The sequence below is a fragment of the Cebus imitator genome, unplaced genomic scaffold (assembly GCF_001604975.1).
Source record: "Cebus imitator isolate Cc_AM_T3 unplaced genomic scaffold, Cebus_imitator-1.0 Scaffold268, whole genome shotgun sequence".
NCBI lineage: Eukaryota > Metazoa > Chordata > Mammalia > Primates > Cebidae > Cebus > Cebus imitator.
Window position 1 is genome coordinate 837170 of NW_016107583.1, and position 19082 is coordinate 856251.

At 36.8% G+C, this 19082-nt stretch overlaps 1 protein-coding gene across 4 annotated transcripts; it reads right to left on the minus strand.

The window, feature by feature from the left end:
• Positions 1-11620: 11620 nt before the first annotated feature.
• Positions 11621-18944, minus strand: NABP1 (nucleic acid binding protein 1). Of its 4 annotated transcripts, none has more exons than XR_005195772.1 (5): positions 16503-18941; positions 15926-16029; positions 14718-14793; positions 14251-14317; positions 11621-12941 (listed from the first exon to the last, which is right to left on the minus strand). XR_005195772.1 is itself a non-coding variant. In XM_017500666.2 (4 exons), the coding sequence occupies exons 1-4, from the start codon at positions 16562-16564 to the stop codon at positions 12775-12777; spliced, it is 372 nt and encodes a 123-aa protein (XP_017356155.1). In that variant the 5' UTR covers positions 16565-18933; the 3' UTR covers positions 11621-12774. The 4 variants fall into 4 exon arrangements, 1 of the variants encoding a protein (XP_017356155.1); XR_005195771.1 differs by having other exon boundaries at positions 11622-12941; positions 14718-15234; positions 16503-18944; XM_017500666.2 differs by lacking the exon at positions 15926-16029 and having other exon boundaries at positions 16503-18933.
• Between the last annotated feature and the right edge of the window lie 138 nt (positions 18945-19082).

The window sequence follows — 19082 nt, forward strand, 5'->3', positions numbered from 1 at the left end:
TTTTTTTGAGACAGGGTCTTGCTCTTTTATCCAGGCTGCAGTGCAGTGGCATGAACATGGCTCACTGAAGCCTTGATCTCCTGGGCTCACAGGACCCTCTCACCTCAGCCTCCGCAGTAGCTAGAGCTATGATGGTATACGCCACCACACCTAGCTAATTTTTTTTTAATTTTGTGTAGAGATGGGGTCTTGCCATGTTGTCCAGGCTGGTCTCAAACTCCTGGAATCAAGCAAGCCTCCCAATCAGCCTCACAAAGTGTTAAGATTACAAGTATGAGGCATCACACCTGGTGAAATATAATTTTAAACTCACAAATTTTAATATGAATTTCAATTTATCACAATTGTTGTTTTGGTATACACAATTTCCCATCTTTGGCAAGAAATAATCCCTTCAAATTGGCTCCTACGTCCTTGGAAATGCAGTATTTTTTAAGAGTTTCCTTTCTTTCAGGTTCAACAAGTTGGTTTCAGCTCAACTCAGACATTTCCTGCCATTTCTCCAAGGAGTTCTTATTCCTTTTAGCAGAAAATTGCAAAAGAGACTATAATCCGGGTTCTAAGGGTGCTCATTACTGATTTTCAAAAAACAAGGCTAGAAAATGTGCTTCTGTAAAGGAAATACATTACGATTTTATAATGATATTTGCAATTCAAATTTGTAATTATAAATGTAATGTATTACTTTACTTAGCATCTTTGATCTTGTATATATATAGTTTCTTGATTCCAAATATTAACAAAATTGCATGTTATTTATCCTGCAAAATATATATAATAGATTCAGAATAACAATATTAAAAAATACTATTTAATATTAATAGTATTAATAAATTAATTGTATTTTAAATTCGTTTTTATTTTTCAATTCATTTTCATACCTTAAGGCATGTCCACTAAAAATGCATAGACAAATGACTGTGTTTTAAAAATACTTGAAGTAATTCTCCTTTGTGCTTTAGGACACCAACACAGTTTCATTTATTTCATTTTGTTTTTGCTTTGGATATATAGTTATGCACCTCATAGCATTGCTTCAGTCAACAATGGACCACAATGAATCATGTATGCCCTGGTGGTTCCATAAGACTGTAATGGAGCAGGAAAATTCCTATCACCTAGTAACATCGTAACTGCAGTGACATCATAGCTGTCTTAATGGTATAGCACAATGCATTACCCATGTAAATCTATGATTAAGAAAGAAACAAACTGAGTAAACCATCATGGACCTATTTCTGAGAAGAATGACACCTCCTCAAAAAGAGCCTCAGGCAAGTCCTTCAGGAAGCATTCCAGAAGGCATTGCTATCATAGGAGATGACAGCTCCATGTATGTTATTGCCCCTCAAGACCTTCCAGTGGGACAAGATGTGGAAATGGAAGACACTGATATTAGTGATCCTGACCCTGTGTATGTGTAGGCTGATATGTGTGTGTCTTAGGTGTTTTTTTTTTTTTTAAGCTTTAAAAGAAAAGAATAAATAAATAAATTTGAAAAAATTTTAAAAAGCTAATAGAATAAGAATGTAAAGAAAATATTTTTGTACACCTGTACAATGTGCGTTTTAAGCTAAGTGCTATTACAAGAGTTAAAAACTCAAAAAAAATTTAAAAAGTGTACAAAGTAAAAAAGTTACAGTGAGCTAATTCATTATTGAAGAAAATGATTTTTAAAATAAATTTAATGTAGCCTAAATGCTTATAAATTCTGCAATAGTGTAGCAGAATGTCCTAGGCCTCCACATTCACTCACCACTCACTCACTGACTCATCCAGAGCAACTTCCAACCTCTGAGCTCCATTCCTGGTAAGTGCCTTATGCAAATGTACCATTTTTTGATGTGTATAGTGTGTTTTTACTGTACCTTTTCTATGTATAGATACACAAATGTTTACCATTGTGTTACAATTGCCTACAGTATTCGGTACAGTACAGTACAGCAACATGCTACACAGGTTTGTAGCTTAGGAGTGATAGGCTACATTATATAGCATAGGTGTGTAGTAGGTATATTCTATGATGTGGGCACAGGAATAAAATTGCCTAATGGCATCATTTCTCAGAACACATCCCTGTAATTAAATGACACATCACTGTATAAGTATTTTTTTATCTTGATTATAAGTGTGCACATGTGTGTAGAATATTTATATGGTTCTAAAGTTCTAGCTACAAAACAAAGTAAATTTAGAGAAACCTAACTTCCATCTGTGTCCCCCTCCTTCCTCTAAGAAATCATTATTAGTGGTTTCTTATTATTTCATTTCTGAAATAAAAGTAAAATACATATTTATATTCTCCCTTTATTAAATAAGAGGTAGAATATTAACTATTCTGCACCTTGTTTTGTTTTGTTTTTTTCACTTGACAATATATCCGAAAGATGATTTTATGGAAGTATAAAAATATCCTACCCCTGTTGGAGCTGCTTAGTATTCCACGGGGTGCATGCACTGTAGTATGTTCAACCATTCCTGAGTTAGTGGACATCTGAGTTGTTTCCAGTCTTTAGCTATTATAGACAATGCTTCAGTGAACACGTCTTTTCATATTTGTGCCATTGTATCTTTGGTTTTGTATCAGTTAGCTTTTGCTATGTATAGCACACTACCTCAGAACTTAATGGCATAAAGCAACAATCATTCATTAGCTCAAGATTCTGTAGGTCAGCAATTTTGGCAGAGCTCAGTGCTGTCCTTCTGTTGTTCTCATTCATGTGACTGAAGTCAGCTGGCAGCTCAGCTGGAGCTGGATAGTCTAAGACGGACTCATCCATGTGTCCGGTGTTAGCAGGCTGTGAGCCAAAGTTTCTCAAGTGACCTCTTATCCTCCAGCAGGCTAGCTAGTACTCATTTATATTGTCTCTTGGCAGTCTCAGGGCTCCAAGCACATCAAGAGAGAGCAAGCTCAACACCCAAGCACTTTTCAAGCTTCTATGGGCATCAAGTTCACTACTGTCATTTTGATCAAGCAGGCCACATGGACAAACCCACTGTCAGTAGAAAAGAGAACTAACCAAAAACGTGCAAACATGCCTCCCTTCTTCCAGGGGAGGGGTACACTACCAACCATTTGCAAATCATCTACCATGGAGAGACATTACTAAACGTGGGTGATGTGGTTTGGATATTTGAAATTTGTCTCCTCCAAATCTCATGTTGAAATATGATCCCCACTGTTGGAGATGCAGCCTTAGGTGAGGTGTTCGGGTCATGATAGTGGATCCCTCATGAATGCTTTGGCACTTTCTCAGTAGCAGTGAGTTTGAGAGCTGGTTGCTTAAAAGAGCCTGGTATTTCTCTTACTCCATCTCGTCATGTAGTATACTGGCTCCTCTTCTCTTCCACCATGACCAAAAGCTTCCTGGGCCTCATCAGAAGCTGAGCAGATGCTAACAGCCATGCTTGTACAGCTTGAAGAACCATGAATAAAATATACCTCTTTTCTTTATAAATTACCCAGCCTCAGATGTTTCTTGATAGCAATACAAAAGGACTAATACAGCAGGTAACGGGGCAAATTCAAATGTAAAATTGCCAAATTCCCCCATAAAGAGATTATACAGTTTTGCATTTCCTCCATAAGTGAATGTTTCTGTTCCAATAGTGTTACCAAGAGAGTATTTTTTTTTTCTTTGCTTTTTCTTTTGAGATGGAGTTTCTCTCTCGTCACCCAGGTTGGAGTGCAGTGGTACAATCTCGGCTCACTGTAACCTCTGCCTCCGGGTTCAAGCAATTCTCTCCTGCCTCAGCCTCCCAAGTAGCTGGGATTACAGGTGTGCACCACCAAACCCGGTAACTTTTTGTATTTTTAATGGAGACAGGGTTTTACCATGTTAGCCAGGCTGGTATCAAACCCCTGACCTCAGGTGATCCACCCACCTTGGCCTCCCAAAGTGCTGAGATTATAGGCATGAGCCACTGCATCCAGCCAAGAGAGTATGTTTTCAAACTTTCATACTTTTTCCAATCTAAAAGTGAATAATGGTATGAGTGGTATTTTAATTTATATCTTTCATTATAAGTGAAGTTGAGCGTCTTTTTATAAACTTAAGGGCCATTTGAACTTTTTTTCTGTGAGCTGTCCGTATGTTTTGTCCATTTTTCCATAGTGTGTTTTGTCTTCTCTATTTTTAAAAGTTCTTTTTATGTTAGGAATATTAGCCCTTTGTGATATTACACATATTTTTCTTAATTGCCATTTTATTTTTTAACACGTAAATGTAGTCAAAGTGATCAATCTTTCCTTTAATGCTTCTGGACTTTAAGAAAATTTTCTTCATTCTTAATAGAATTTGCCCATGGTTTTTTCCTGTTTGTGTGGGGGTTAGGGAGAGTATCCAGTTATCCCAATATCCAAGAGTCCATATTTTCCCTGTTCATCTGATACCACTACTACTGTACACTTACATTTGATTAATTGGGTCTGTAATAAGTTGACATTGAAAGTATGACTAATCTCAGGTAAAAATGTAGTCAAATTCCATATTTTTGTTCTCCATCTTCCCCTCTGCATACACCTCTTTCAAAACTAACTCCAATTCTAGCTCCTCTATGAAGCACAGTCCAGTGTCAGCAGCAGCCTCAAAGTTCACTATTGCTCAGTCATAACAGTATGGGCTTCCGTATGTTAGACTTGGTTGCCACCTAATTGTGTGATCTCATGCAAGCTACTCAGTTCTCATGGGGATAACAAAACCTCCCTCTCAGCGTCATTTGTAGGTAATTCACTAGCATAATACTTGGCATACAGTTAGTGCTCAACAAAGAATAGGAAGCCCATTAAAGAAGTGGAAGAAGATCCTTAAACAACTGATGAGAAAGAAAAGCAAAGATCCTGATATGCATATGACTCAGAAATGTGGCGTTCAATACAGAAACAGCTCTGTTGGCAGTGATAATGTGTCGTGTTTGTGTACATATGCGCACTTGCACATAGACTGGGAAAGAACACGACTATATTTTTTTAGTTTCACTCAGGAATGCTTCTTTGTAGACTCGGGGTGGGGGTTGGAGTGGGAGGAGGGAGGGTCTTTGCTTGACAAGTAACTTACACTCTCTGGCTATGCCAATTCTGAATGCCAACCTAGGAGGACAAGATCCTGAGAAGGCACTTCAGCTCAGTTCATGTCTTAAGAAAATCAGAGCTTAAGAATCAGTATGTGCTGAAGAACTGAGCATCAACCTGTAAACACCGAAGTTCCAGGATACCCCCTCTACTCCTGGCACTCTATCTCTGAGGACTTCATATCCCGCCCTGCCACAGGCTTCTTCTCTTGCTTAGAGCTCTTCAGGGCAGAGGAGTCGTGTGCCAACTCTTTTTAGCCAGTCCTTGGAAGGCACAGCCTCCTTCATTTCAGCAGTTTCTGCCCCAGATGTCAAAGATGACAGGTGTAAATCTCGATGGAAAAAAAAGAGCTGGAGCTAAGTTGAAACAGGAAAAGAATAAAGTACCAAGGTCTTGGAACTACATTTAGGATACTTGAGGGAGCTAAGTTTGGCTGTACTGTGGCATAGTTGAGAGTTATAAAACTTGGAGAAATCCAGAGATGACTTTGGCACACATGAAATTTTCTTTTCAGATAAGAATGTTTTTAAAGTATCAGAAGAGTGGTGGAAGCTGGGGCCATGGAGAGAGAGATTGACTGGGGAAGGCACATGAGAGGCTTCTAGAGTGACAGCAATGTTCTGTATCTTGATAGAGGTTGTTATACAAGCCTAGTTAGGCATTTGTTAAAACTTACTAATGCACACGTAAGATTTGTACATTTCTTTGTGAATTTTACCAAAAAAAAGCTGAAAAATACTGAAGTCTAAGGAATAGGCATGTTGCAATATTTAGGGAAAACTGTACCGATGTCTGTAGTTATCTAAAAATGTATTAAAAATGCATCAACGGCTAGCTGGGCACGGTGACTTGTGCCTGTAATGCTAGCACTTCGGGAGGCTGAGGCCGGAGGATCACCTGAGCCCAGGAGTTCAAGACCAACCTGTGGCAACATGATGAACCCCTTCTCTACCGAAAATACAATAATTAACTGGGAGTGGTGGTTCCCCGCTGAAGTCCCAGCTACTCAGGACCCTGAGGTGGGAGAATCACCTCAACCTGGAAGGCAGAGGTTGCAGTGAGCCGAGATCACACCACTGCAGTCCAGCCTAGGTGAGAAAGAGAGACTCTGTCTCAAAAATAATAATAATTAAAAATGTATTAATAGGATGCACAGATATGTGACAGTGGCAAAATCTAGGTGGTGAGTATATAGATGTGTACACTAAAATTCTTTCAACATGGCTATATGTTTAAAATTTTTAATGAAATGTTGGGAAGTTATCCAATACTATAGTTATCAGAAGCCAACAGATTACTCCACACCTCTGGGCGCATAGCCATCCCGAGGGCTGTCACTGGGAACAGAGAGTTCCTTCCAGTATGCTCTCTGCCTGGCTCTAAGCAAGCCACTGACCTCCTTTCCGACACAAACCTGGACCCACAAGTTCTCTGCACTTTCATCATCTTGTCCCTGCTGGACAGAGGTGAATGGAAAAACACCACAGTGTACTCAGCTAGTGGGCAGATCTTTGTAACGAAGACCCAACCCTACATGCTTTCATGGTAAATTGTCAGCGTAAGTGCTTTTCTGTGCCCAGAGAAGACAGGAAAAACTTGGTTTGACTGTTTAAAAAAGAACATAATTGTAATAATTCATATATATTGCTTAACATTTCAGATTTTAAATTATAGAAGATTGTTTTCTAATAATGACATGGAGAAATGAACAGTATTTTCTTATTTCCTATGCTGATGGAGAGAGGGCTTAACATTTGTTGAGCCTTAGATATGGGGCAGATATTTTGCATACATTAGGTCACACGGTCCTCCTAACAATACGAGTACATAGCCCCACTATCATTTTATAACGAGGTTCACGGTCCTGGGGCCAGTAAATAATCAAATCAGGACTCAACCCAAGATCTCCTCAGCCCAAAAGCATGTTCTTTTTCATTGAAGCACATTCTGGCATTTAAAATAGGTTATGTTCTGCAAAGCTCAATATAACCACAACAGCAGCAGAGTCATTTGGCCAGGATTTTACATAATACCATTGGGTAAGGGAATAAAATTTGTAAGGGCAGTGTCGTGTTCTACTTCAATTGTCTTTACCAAACCACCACTCACCAAAAGGCATTTTTAACAGTTTACAGTTCTCACCAACAATATTGACAAATGTAATGAGAATACAAAACTTGGCAAACTTTCCCGTATTTCTGATAGCTTTAGGGGCAGGTCAGGGTTTAATCTACTTAACTGAAATTTAATGTCAGTGTTGACTGTTCATAAACTAGAACTAAACAAACGGCCCAACTGCCCCTTAATGATTTTCCGTATCATGCTTACACTATCAGGCAAAAATTACTTTCAATGGAATAGTACTGTTTCCCCCACGTGTTAAACTAAGCCGGATTTCTGAACAGACAGAAACCATGCAGTAATGACCCAGTAGATGGCACTATTTGTACTGACTACCTTGTTTTTATTCAAGTAGCCCGGCAACTTAGGTCAGAAGTTTGTTTCCTACCAGGGCTACAAACATTTAGTGAAGATTAGAAAGTCATGGCACTCATATCATGCTTTCCATGTTACTTGTAGAAAATATTCATTGTAGTTGCCTCTCGGTACTGAACAGGACTGAGATCTTTATGCGGAAGATGAAGGGTGGTTTCTGTAAGTATTTTCAAAAGTATTTTTCAGCTCTCCAACTGAGCTACTTTTCAATTTGGCCAGCCTTTTTCATATAATAAAGTAGGGAACTGAGGGACAGGAGGACGGCAGAGGAGGCCGAAGACATGAATTTGCTGAGATGAGCAACAATAAACTCTAATTTTCAAAAACTTAGGGCAAAAAAAGCATTTTATCTTGATAGGCTCAAAGTCATGTGGCCTCCCTATTAATATCTGATCTTAGCATTGATGTATAATTTAAGTAATTTTATTTGAACCTAATTCAAAATTTGCAATGCCCACATCCAGAGGCCACACTGAACCTCTTACTCTGCTTGGGGCTATATGCTTTACCCAACAATTCTCCCCAAGTACAATTTGTTTTACAACCCAAAACTTCAACATGTATCAGCCTCAAAAAGGTAAAAGAAACTGAGAAAACATATATACATAATTTCAGTACAGAGGGAGAGTGCAAGGGCAGGAGGTAAGCAACTTCAGGGTTTCAAGTGCAGGTCTCCCAAATGTACACTAATGTTATTGGTGCAGAGGTGCCATACGAAATTTTGACAAGTTCCTGGGAAGTCTCATGTACATTATTTCTAAATCATTAAGAATTTTATTCAATGTATTTAATATACACACCAAGAAACTAGACTACCCTATGCTGAGAAGCATAAATTTTTATGGAATGAAAGACATAAAACATACTTAAATTTCTGATTGGAAATAACAGGTTTTTAAAAATGTCACTAGCCTTTCAACAGAGGTTGAGACATATTGTGGGGGTGTGTCAATAAACTCTCAAGAGACCTGTGCTCTTTTACAGGTCAACAGTGATCATCCAAGCCTTGGGTTGACATGTTCTCAAGGCCTGGGGAGGCACAATAAAACTGTGAGTTGTGGATCAAGACCTTCCAAAAGGCTTAAACGAAATATCCACTAGTCAAACTTCTTAAAATGTTTGTCTTCACATCATACTGGTTATCTCACAGTAAAATCTTAGTAAGATCTCTAGGCCTAATGTTAACATGGAAAAAAGCTGGTCATAAACCAGACTTGATTTCCCCTTTTCTTACTCTGTGATCTATACTTTGAGAAACATTTATAGATGTTTAGTTCAGAAACTTGGAGTAACTTGGTTACAATATTTGAACTCCAAACTCAGGAAGTTCCCAGTAAAGCAAACTGAGACATTTGGATATAATTTAAATATACCTGAAAAGTAAAATGTTTTTCTAGCTTCTCCCTCAGGGCGTAAACCACACTATTCATAACAGTGCTATTTTCCAAAGGTCACAATTAGATTTCCTCAGAAGCATATCTGAACTGTTAATCATTACAACTCCTTTGTGAAATATGGGACTGGTTAATTACCCAGTGTAATCACTGGCTGAAACCTAGGCACACAAGTTTTCAACCCCAGTGGAGGCAGCCTACCACTGTACCCCTAACCCAACCTGTACCCCTCTTACTGCCCATACTAGAGAACTATGATCTTCTTTCTCCACTAGAAATGTTCAAACTTTCATCAGGTAAGGGATAAAATAGAGAAGCAACAGAAGATCATATATATATACATATATTAGTAATAGTGCAAGTAAGCTCAGTAAGGTTAGAGGGGACTTGTTTGGGGGAATTCCATGTTGGTACTGCCTCTTATCATGTTCAGTTTGCTGATTCTAGAATGCTTTATATACATTAGAAGAACTTCACAGTCATTCTGAGCCTAAAATGGCTTGGAGCAAATAGGCAGTATGTCAACGACACCAGAAAATGTCAGTCATTTCAGCAACTAAACTGAAATGTTAGATCTGTATGTCTTCAGACTGATGTAAAGCTTGTACCTTCTGAGAAAACATTTTAGGGCCATTTGCCTACTTTCCTATGCTTTAGAAGTTCTCATATCATAAATTGTAACTTTAATTCTTTTACTAACTTCCTATTTGTTTTTAGCATCACTCCCTTGGTATTACTCAACCCAACAAATTAAGCACTCATTTAAAATGTTAAATGATAAAAATACAAATGGCAAATAGTACTGCACATATTCAGATTATCCTCAAGTTAAATGGTCATCAAAGTTAAAAGTACAAAGACTACAGGGACAAAGTATAGAGTGTTGATACACTAGGAAAAACTGAGTGTTTAAGTGCCCATGGAAAGCATATTGTAGCCATCCCTGCTAAATATCGTTATCTGGCTTTATGGATGTCATCGTTCAGTTTCTGTATTACAGCTACTTCTCCTAGAACCTGCCCAAACAAGAAGAAGCAAATGGATCTGATAAGACTTTGATCCATCCCAGAACCCTTTTGTAGAAATGATATGGGGGACCCGGTTCTGGTGGGGGATATTTTTATACTAATTGGTTTTTGTTTTCAGTAGGTGTTGTTTAAACTTATTTCGAAGTTGATAGCTGTAGGTAGAAAACTTCTTCCTTTTAGCTTCTTGAGGAGTGTGTTCCAGTAGGCTGGTAAGGCAAATATTCATTATGGATTGTAACTCACTTTGCTTTGATTTTGGAGACTCCCCTTAAGAAAAAAGAAATTTGTTAATAAATGACAAAAACACAGAATAAAGTTACATTATTGAAGCAAGTGTCAAACACCAAAGTAAAAGCTTAGGTCTTTCTCTATTTCACAATATGTTAAAGCAGAGGTCCCCAACCCCTAGGTCAGTATCAACTCCGGCCTGTTAGGAACAGGACCACCTAGCAGGTGAGTGACAGGCGAGGAAGCCTTACTGCCTGAGCTCTGCCTCTGGTCAGATTAGTAGTGGCATTAGATTCTCAAAGGAGCACGAACCCCATTGTGAACTGCATATGCAAGGGATCTAGGTTGCATGCTCCTTACAAGAATCTAACCAATGCCTGATGACCTGAGGTGGAAGTGTTTCATCCCAAAACCATCCCCCCATCCCATGGAAAAACTGTCTTCCAGGAAACATCTCTGGTGTCAAAAAGGTTGGGGACCACTGTGTTAAAAGGTAACAATACTTTCATACTGAATTCTGCATTTTTTCCTGCTCTTAGGGTATAAGATGACAAATATTTGACTGCTTATTACGTGTCAGAAGTCATTATAATTACTTACATGGAAATCTTAAACAAGTCTAGAAAGGATACTGTTGTTTTCATAGTTGTGGAACCTAAGGATTAGAGGTTTCAAGTGTAATAACTCACCCAACATCACAGGTGAGGAGACAAGGAGGCCAGGATTGGAAGCCCAGAATTGCATACCTGACAGTATTTTAATTTTCTAAAACTCCAAAATCTCTTCTTTTAAAATCACCTTTAATGCCATATTCTCCCACAAAGTGATAAAGTGTTGCTCCTATCTTAGATAAAACAATCATACACTAATTTGTAGTGTTTTTTAATTCTAAACATCTACCATCTTATGAAATATACTCTCTATCCCAATCCTTAGATTACCTCTTTTGAGGTATTCTGTAATGTGAAAATCTTAAGAAAACATTAATCACAAAGCCAAATTAACTATAATCGTTAATATGCACATGAATAAAGGAAAAAAGATTCTATAATTTTTGTAACCCCAGTTACAAAAGTACTATAGACCATAAATAAACTTGTGAAGATTATTTGGTATTTTGTCTATCCCTTAACACTTTCCACAGTGCCTAATACATAGTGTGTACGGAAATATTTGTTAAAAATACACTAAATTAGAACAAACAATCTGGCACAACTTTTTATATTCAAGTGCTATGGAGTTTTCAGAAAACGAAATCTACTTAATTATTTTGTGATCTGAAGTGGGAAAAAAACAAAGCAACAAATGCAGGGCTAAGTAACCATGAGGTTGATGCCATCACTACAACAGTAGTTAAGATGTACTGGCTCTCCACTGGAAGTCATTGAAAGAGCAAAAATTAAGTAGGTTTGTTAACATTAACACAAGTTTTATTCAAGAGATAATATTAAAAAAGAGTTAAATCCTAAGTTCTTCACCCTACAGTAAAAAGGGACGTGGGTACCACTTATGACATGTACATAAATTCCACCTTTACATTTCTGAATAAAGCTGTAATTGCTTGTTTGATAGAGCCATTTCTTAAACTTCTACTAATAAGGCTATGTGAACTGTGTTCAGAAACTTTGACAATATACACACTAATGCCTCTCAAAGTTAGTACCCAGGATTTTTACTCCAGGCTGAGTACTAGGACTTAAGACTGCATGTTACTGTATGAATTCAATTTGACTCACCTCCAGTATGTTCACAATTATTTTTGAAAATAATCAGATCAATGTTTGTAACTTTATAACTCCCTCAAATTATACTTCAATATTTAACATGGTGGTTTCAAAAAATATCCAAGGCCCCAGTTTCAATATTCTTCCAATGTAATCCACAAAGTTGATATTGATAATACATATTAGGAATACTACTCTAAAATAAACGTAGTTTTCTTTTAAAATTACTTGTTGCAATATAGATCACATTCTATTCCAAATTCTGATAAGGAATCTGTTTTTTGGTAGTACAACAAAAATTTAGGACGAGTCAGTCCTTGGAAAATCTTAATGGCAGTCGCTCAATTAAGTCAATCATTCCGAGAGCCACAAACACTCAAAACTTACAGCTAGCATTGAAAAGTTCTTGTGTTTTTTGATGGTTATTGCTTTAGTTGGCAATATCTGAATATAAGACAAAAGAACAGCTCCCATTAAGCCTTGTGTTAAATATTACAAAACGTATACAGAAGATAAAGACTCATAGAGGCTATAAAGCTGATGTCTTAAGTAACTCACCCATGAAATGGGTGCAGGTTTTTTAGAGGCTCTCCAACAGTCTTTTTGCTCTAAAAATAAATGCCCCTACTTTTCAGTGTTCCCATTCTTCAATAGGAGACTTGAGCAGCTTAACAGTTTTGCTATAAAAACAAACCATTCTTCTTAACAAACCAAGAATACAAAAGGAAATCCAATAAAGGACATACTTTTCACAGTTAACAATAAATAAAAGTGCAATAAGTGTTCAAGTAGGGCATGTAGTATAAAAACTACATGTGAGTATTGGGCCTAGGTCATCTTTTAAAGGCTCTCCGAGGGTCCCTGCCATTACTTATTGTGGTCATCACTGTTTGATTAGCTGTTCCTGGTAGTTGTGGATTTCTAAGTCCCCAGCCATTGCTTCTGCCAGCATGTGAAAACTGGTGTCCCCTTGATTCAGGGCCAGTGTGAACACCATTTCCTAAAAAAGAATACAAAAACCCATCACTATTTGCAGAAGTAGTCCACAATCATCTATAGAAGTACAACTATCTTAAGTTCCAACACATGTTACTAATGCTTAAAAATACTAGGGGAAGCACACTTTTATTTTTATACTGAAACAAAACAAAACAACTCAATGTGGGCCCTAAGTTTTTCCAAATGTATTGTTATAGATATATTAGTTAATTTGATGCTGTATTAATAGAGAGAAAAAAGCCAACTTGGGCATCAAAATTAGAAACAGAGTTTAAAAATGCATTGCCTACACTATAAAAGAAAAACACAAAATAGTGTTTTGAGTACTGGAATTTGGCTCAAATATGATTAATATTTAAAAGCAGACAATGTTATTCTAACTTTTTAAAGGGAAAGACAGCATTTCCCACACTGTGATCAGCTGTGCCAAGACGTGTAGCCTTCAAGTAAAATAAAACATTAGCTGGCCAGGGGCAATCGCTCACGCGTGTAATCCCAGCACTTTGGGAGGCTGAGCTGGGTGGATCATTTGGGGTCAGGAGTTCCAGACGCCTGGCTCATATGGTGAAATCCCATCCCTATCAAAAACACAAAAATTATCAGGGCGGGAATGGCGTGCGTCTGTAATCCCAGCTACTGAGGAAGCTGAGGCAGGAGAATTGCTTGAGCCTGGGGAGGTGGAGGTTGCACTGAGCTGAGATCAGACCACTGCACTCCAGTCTAGGTGACAGAGTGAGACCCTGTCTCAAAAACAAAACAAAAACCAAAACATGAGCCATCCTAATGAACTCCAATCACAAAAGACTCCTCCTCAGATATTTAAGAAAAAAGACTTTAAAAGATCTTTAACAGGGCTACAAGGACCATGAACATGACATCTAGGGGTCGTGTTAAATGACATTTGAGGGTCACTAGCCTTTAAAGGGCTTGATTCATCTTTTAAAGCAGCAGTTCCTAGTACGTGAAAAATTAAGGTGAACTATTATTCTAAAGATAAGGGCTTTCAGTGCACCACAATAACCAGCAATTCTGCATTTACTATAAGTACTCACTAGATTACAGAAATTTTGTAGAAATCAATTTTAGAAAAAATAACATGGTATCTCTTCACAGACGTCACCAAAACTTAAGAAAGAATTCTCAATAAACTGGCTTAAGAGTCTATCGGCTTTCTAGAAAACCTGCCATTCAGGGATTCCCTGTTCACCTTTATCACGAATTTATGCCTAAAGACAGTTTTCATCTGAATCTTTATAACTCTCTTAATTCTTACAGCTGATCACAAATGAAACACACAAACAAAATCTTACCCACTGGTCCAAATGTACCTGTACCCATATTACTATTCATGGAATTATTCTTCTGTTCACTCTGTGCCTAAAAAAAAGTTTTTAATTTAACCAAGTGAGAATAAAAACACAATTATATTATTACAACATTATTATATCCTTTCTTTTTTAAAGTTTTGGATTTTTTTAATTAACAAATTTTTACAAGGTTTTTCCTAGGTCCTTCAAGGTTAAAATGTTAAATGTTTTCCAAACCTTTCAAAGCTCTGTTACATCCTCTTTCCTGATAATAACTCACCACTCCCCAAAGTGCTAAATGGCATACATGTATCTAGTAGATGACAGCTCAGATATATGTACTCACAAAACATCCAATAAAAATTATTATTTTAAAAGTTCTCTTCATTATACTATCAACAGGACTAGCCTAGTCATAGAATTAGAACACAGTCAAAAATTAGCTTAATCATAAAAGTATACACAATTACCCCTTTGTTCTGATGTCCTCGATAATCTGGGTTGGGTTCACTGAAATTTGGCACTTCTGAATAAACCATACAAAATCTGAAAGAAAATAAAGAACAAATTAAATAACTTCTGAAATAAAGTAACCAACCCTTCTTCATATAACATCTCCAGCTTTTAGGACTGAAGAACTTATGTGTCAAACAAATTAAGAGCAACAAACTAACTCTTCACTTACAACAAAAACTTCCTAAACAATTATGTCCCATAAAAACATCAAATATTTGACTGTCTACAAGATACATAACATTCTATTTTGTATTTAAATTATTTAGTGCTGAAAAAAATAAATCATATCAAAACTCAAGGACACAAACACATCTCTGTCCCATTTTTCCACAAAAGTTGATCAAAGGAAAAATAACATGAGAGTGAACCATGTTTAGGGTTCCAGGATGGTTTCTCCAGCAGTGGTAATGGATTTGCATCGATCCATCACCCACTCCCATTCAGTCCCTCTTTTGATCAATCACTGTGGATCTGCAAAGATAATCATTTAGGGTTAAGAGTGGTTTCTAGGCAATAAATAAAAACAACAGGTTACACAGTCACCAGTTTATCCAAGCGCTTCTTGTAAGTTGGCCATATGATGTGTAGTAACATTACACAGAAGCATTTTATTAGCTCCTCACCTTACCAAAGAAGACAAATCAGAACCAGTTTGGGTAAATCCTAGACTGACCCTGACAAAGAGCAGTCATTAAGAAATGAGTTATCTCTAATAGTTCTTCATACAACTAACCTCTGTTATCAACACCTCTGTACAAATACATGAAGGTCAGGACAGAATCCTGAACCTTTCAGTAACAGACCTTTCATAACACATAACCCCATTAATACTACTCAGAGTGAATCCTAACTCTCCCTCTAACAAAGGCAAAGTGTTAAACGTTTCTCATCTTTAAAACCCAGCATGATCATTTCTTTTCCTTTATTCTTAACCACAGTTTCTCCAAATAAGTATTTTATTCCCTCAGTGCAAAAAAAAACTTTTCCTTTTTTTATTTGGTGCCATTTGTGGCTTCTCTCTTTAAATATCTTCCAATTTGACAGGCATTAAGTAGATGGCTGAGCATTAACCAAACAGAATGGACTGATGATTTGGCTCATCGCCTATACCGTACTTTATGAATACAACCCAATGTCTAGGCTAACATGGGGGCTGAATTACCTTACACCCCTAGAGAGGATGGCTCCTCCAGGTCAGGGTGGAGATCATTACCAGGGTAGTAGTGTATGGAATCTCGCATTGCGGCTGCCTGCACCGCACCTAGACTGTGGATAAATAGAGGACTTCAGTTTTCATCGCTGCAAGTCCTTTTAACATGAGTACATATTCACCCATAACCACAGAAAAAGAAAATTTAAACTTATGGCCTGAAACTTGGTGAATCAAAGCTTTGTATTTGGTGAATCACTAGAAGAGAGAATCTACTTCAAATGGCACTTGTGGTACGTAAAAATGCACATTTCTAAAGCCTTCAGAAATGCTCCCACTAGGGCTGGTCTCAACTGCAGCTTCCTCAACTGCTCTTTGCCAGGAAAAATGGACACTTTCAACCATAGGAAACACTACTAACAAGTGTTAAACTTGTACACACACAGTTATTTTTTCAATTAAGCTACCAAAAACATTCAGTTTACTAGTCAAAAAAGCCAAGGAAGAGGTTTACAGTTTATACCTACCAATTATTCCGTAGATATTATTTATAATGTATGCGATTATACAAATGCATTTTAATACTTACTCCCCAATTTTTTGAAGTTCACCACCTCTTCCAGTATAAAGTGTCAGACATCCTTTCCACATGGATGCATACCTAGAGAGAAAATAAACGTTCTTTAGAAATATGTTTATTTTCTTCTATTTAAATCAAGTAAATCTTCACACTATATATTTTTTGTATTAAGGTGCAAGTGAAGACCAAGCCATCTGTTCACCATAGTAAATTAAATACAATAAATCTAACCTTGATAACTTGCTATTTACAAAAGAATACAAAACTTCTGTTGAAATTTGACATAATTATCTAAATTATAACAAACCCTAAAAAATAAGTCTCTTTGCAAAGCAAGCATTATTATGTCCAATGATTTAGTTAATTTTAGTCAATTAACAAAAGAAAAGCTTTTAATTGCAGAAATTTAAACAGAAACTATTTTTCAGCCACAGGATATGTAAATACCCTAATGTTTTTATAGGCATTTAACATCTAGTCAAATACTGATGTAACAGTTTTCCTTCTGCCTTCATAAAAGACACAGGATTCCTAAGCTACCAACAATCTGGTAGAATTTTAAAGTGCTAAATAAAAAAAACTAAGGTCACAAATCTTTTACCCATCTGCCTTTCCAAACATGCAATTTTTAATACAACATTGGCTTTGTAGTAACAAGCTGGCAACTGTTTACTCCGACAACATTGAAAGCAGACAGCATCATTAAATAAAATAATCCCAGATATGTTTTAAAAAAAGGTAAGTTAATATTATAAAATCAATAAAGGTTTGGTTATAATGGTTCTTTGTATAACTACTATGGTAACTTCATGACTAACTTATTATACAGTTCTCTTTATTTTAATAAGGGTTATTTATTAAAGACAACATTCACCACCCTTAAGTTATACAAACAGTGGCTTAGGAGACAGTGCATTAACATTTCACCTTGCTAAAATAAAAATTAATGCATATTTTGAGAAAAATTTGAATGGTTACAATTAAAATATTTAACATTCACTTTAAGGAATGAGAACACTGAGGTAAGTTTGTAAGGTACTCTGATAAGCATGTTGATATTTGAACTAAGCATTACTTAGATGTTAGGTATGTTTTTCTTCAAAGCTACTTTTCTTAGATTCAACTAGAATTTAAGGGCCTTAGAATGGGCCAGACCCCAAGCTGAGGTTCTTATTTTAGTAAATAAGGTATAATTATTCCCATTTCACAGAAGGGGAAGCTGAAGAATGAGGTGTAGTAACTTCAAGGTCATACTGAAGTAGTTAGTTTTGAATTTTCCTTTAAATTGTACTCCCAGGTAATTGTTCTAAAAATTCTATAGATACCATAACTAGTTTACTTTTCCAATAATTTTTTTGATGGAAACATCTACAACTGTGACTACAGAACATGAAATACTTGAAATAAGATGCTGTTTTTGGCATAAAAATACTTTAAATCATTGGATGAAAGATATTTGGGGAGCCAAGATCTCCAATCCTCACCATACCTCCCCAAGTAGGAATTCTCTTTTGTTTTCTAAAGATGTGGAAGTTTAAAAAACATAATTACTGTCATGAGTCAGTGTATGAGAAGAAAATGTCTAAGTCCTGACTCTCACTTCCTGCTTTGATGACACTTTACCTCACTTCCTGAAGATGTTGTAAACCCTGTAAGATAACAACAAGGAGCTCTAAGCTCATACTCTCAGTGCTTTCCAATACTTCTGAGATTCTACTACTTATTAGGCCAACATCAATCTCCACCACTTTCCCTGCAGTTCTGATAAATTATTACAATTTTATTGATCTCAAAAGCTTTCAAATTCTGTTTTCAAGACTCTTTTCTGACCTTTTATCTTCCTAAGATAAACATCTGGTAAATGTCTAAAAGCAATCTATTTTTAAAAAAAAAAAAAAAAAAAGTAAATTTTTTTTTTTTGTAAACTATTTTTTAAAGCCACCAATCTGCCAACTGACTCTTCTGGATGAAGGTACTGCAGATGTCCTTCTGCCAAACATTTTCTGTGTATCCTTTTGGATTTTGTACAACCTCCACCTTACAACAGAAGACAAAAGAAATCATTTTGGAGAATGAGCCTTCTAGATACTGTAAATTTTCCCTCTTTCTCCAAGTACAAATTTGACATATCACAGAAAATACTAAATCCTTTACCTATAATTTCATGTCCACATTGTCTAGGTAACATAAATAAAATACTGGCCAGGATTTCAAGTCATTAAAAATGGAGGTGGGATGGGAAACAAATGAGTGGCGAAAATAACTTATAAAAAAGAAAAAATATGGACTATATCAATCTCCTAAAAAGACTCATTGACTCAATAGAATTAAAAATCTATGTTGGGCGTGGTGGCTCACACCTGTAATTAAAGCACTGTGGAAGGCCGAGGCCACCGATCATTTGAGGTCAGAAGTTGGAGACCAGCCTGGCCAACATGGTAAAACCTAGTTTCTACTAAAAATACAAAACTTAGTCCGGTGTGGTGGCGTAGGCCTGTAGTCCCAGCTACCTGGGAGGCTGAGGCTGCAGCGGCCCGAGATAGCGCCACTGAACTCCAGCCTGGGAGACACAGCGAGACGTTGTCTCAA

Coding starts and splice junctions, on each gene's coding strand:
- NABP1 (XM_017500666.2), bottom strand. CDS start 16,564: ATGTGGAAAGGATGTCTGACACTTTATACTGGAAGAGGTGGTGAACTT. Junction 14,318..14,717: donor GAGGACATCAGAACAAAGGG/GTAATTGTGTAT, acceptor ACTTTTTTTTAG/GCACAGAGTGAACAGAAGAA. Junction 12,942..14,250: donor AGGTACATTTGGACCAGTGG/GTAAGATTTTGT, acceptor ATTCTTTTTTAG/GAAATGGTGTTCACACTGGC.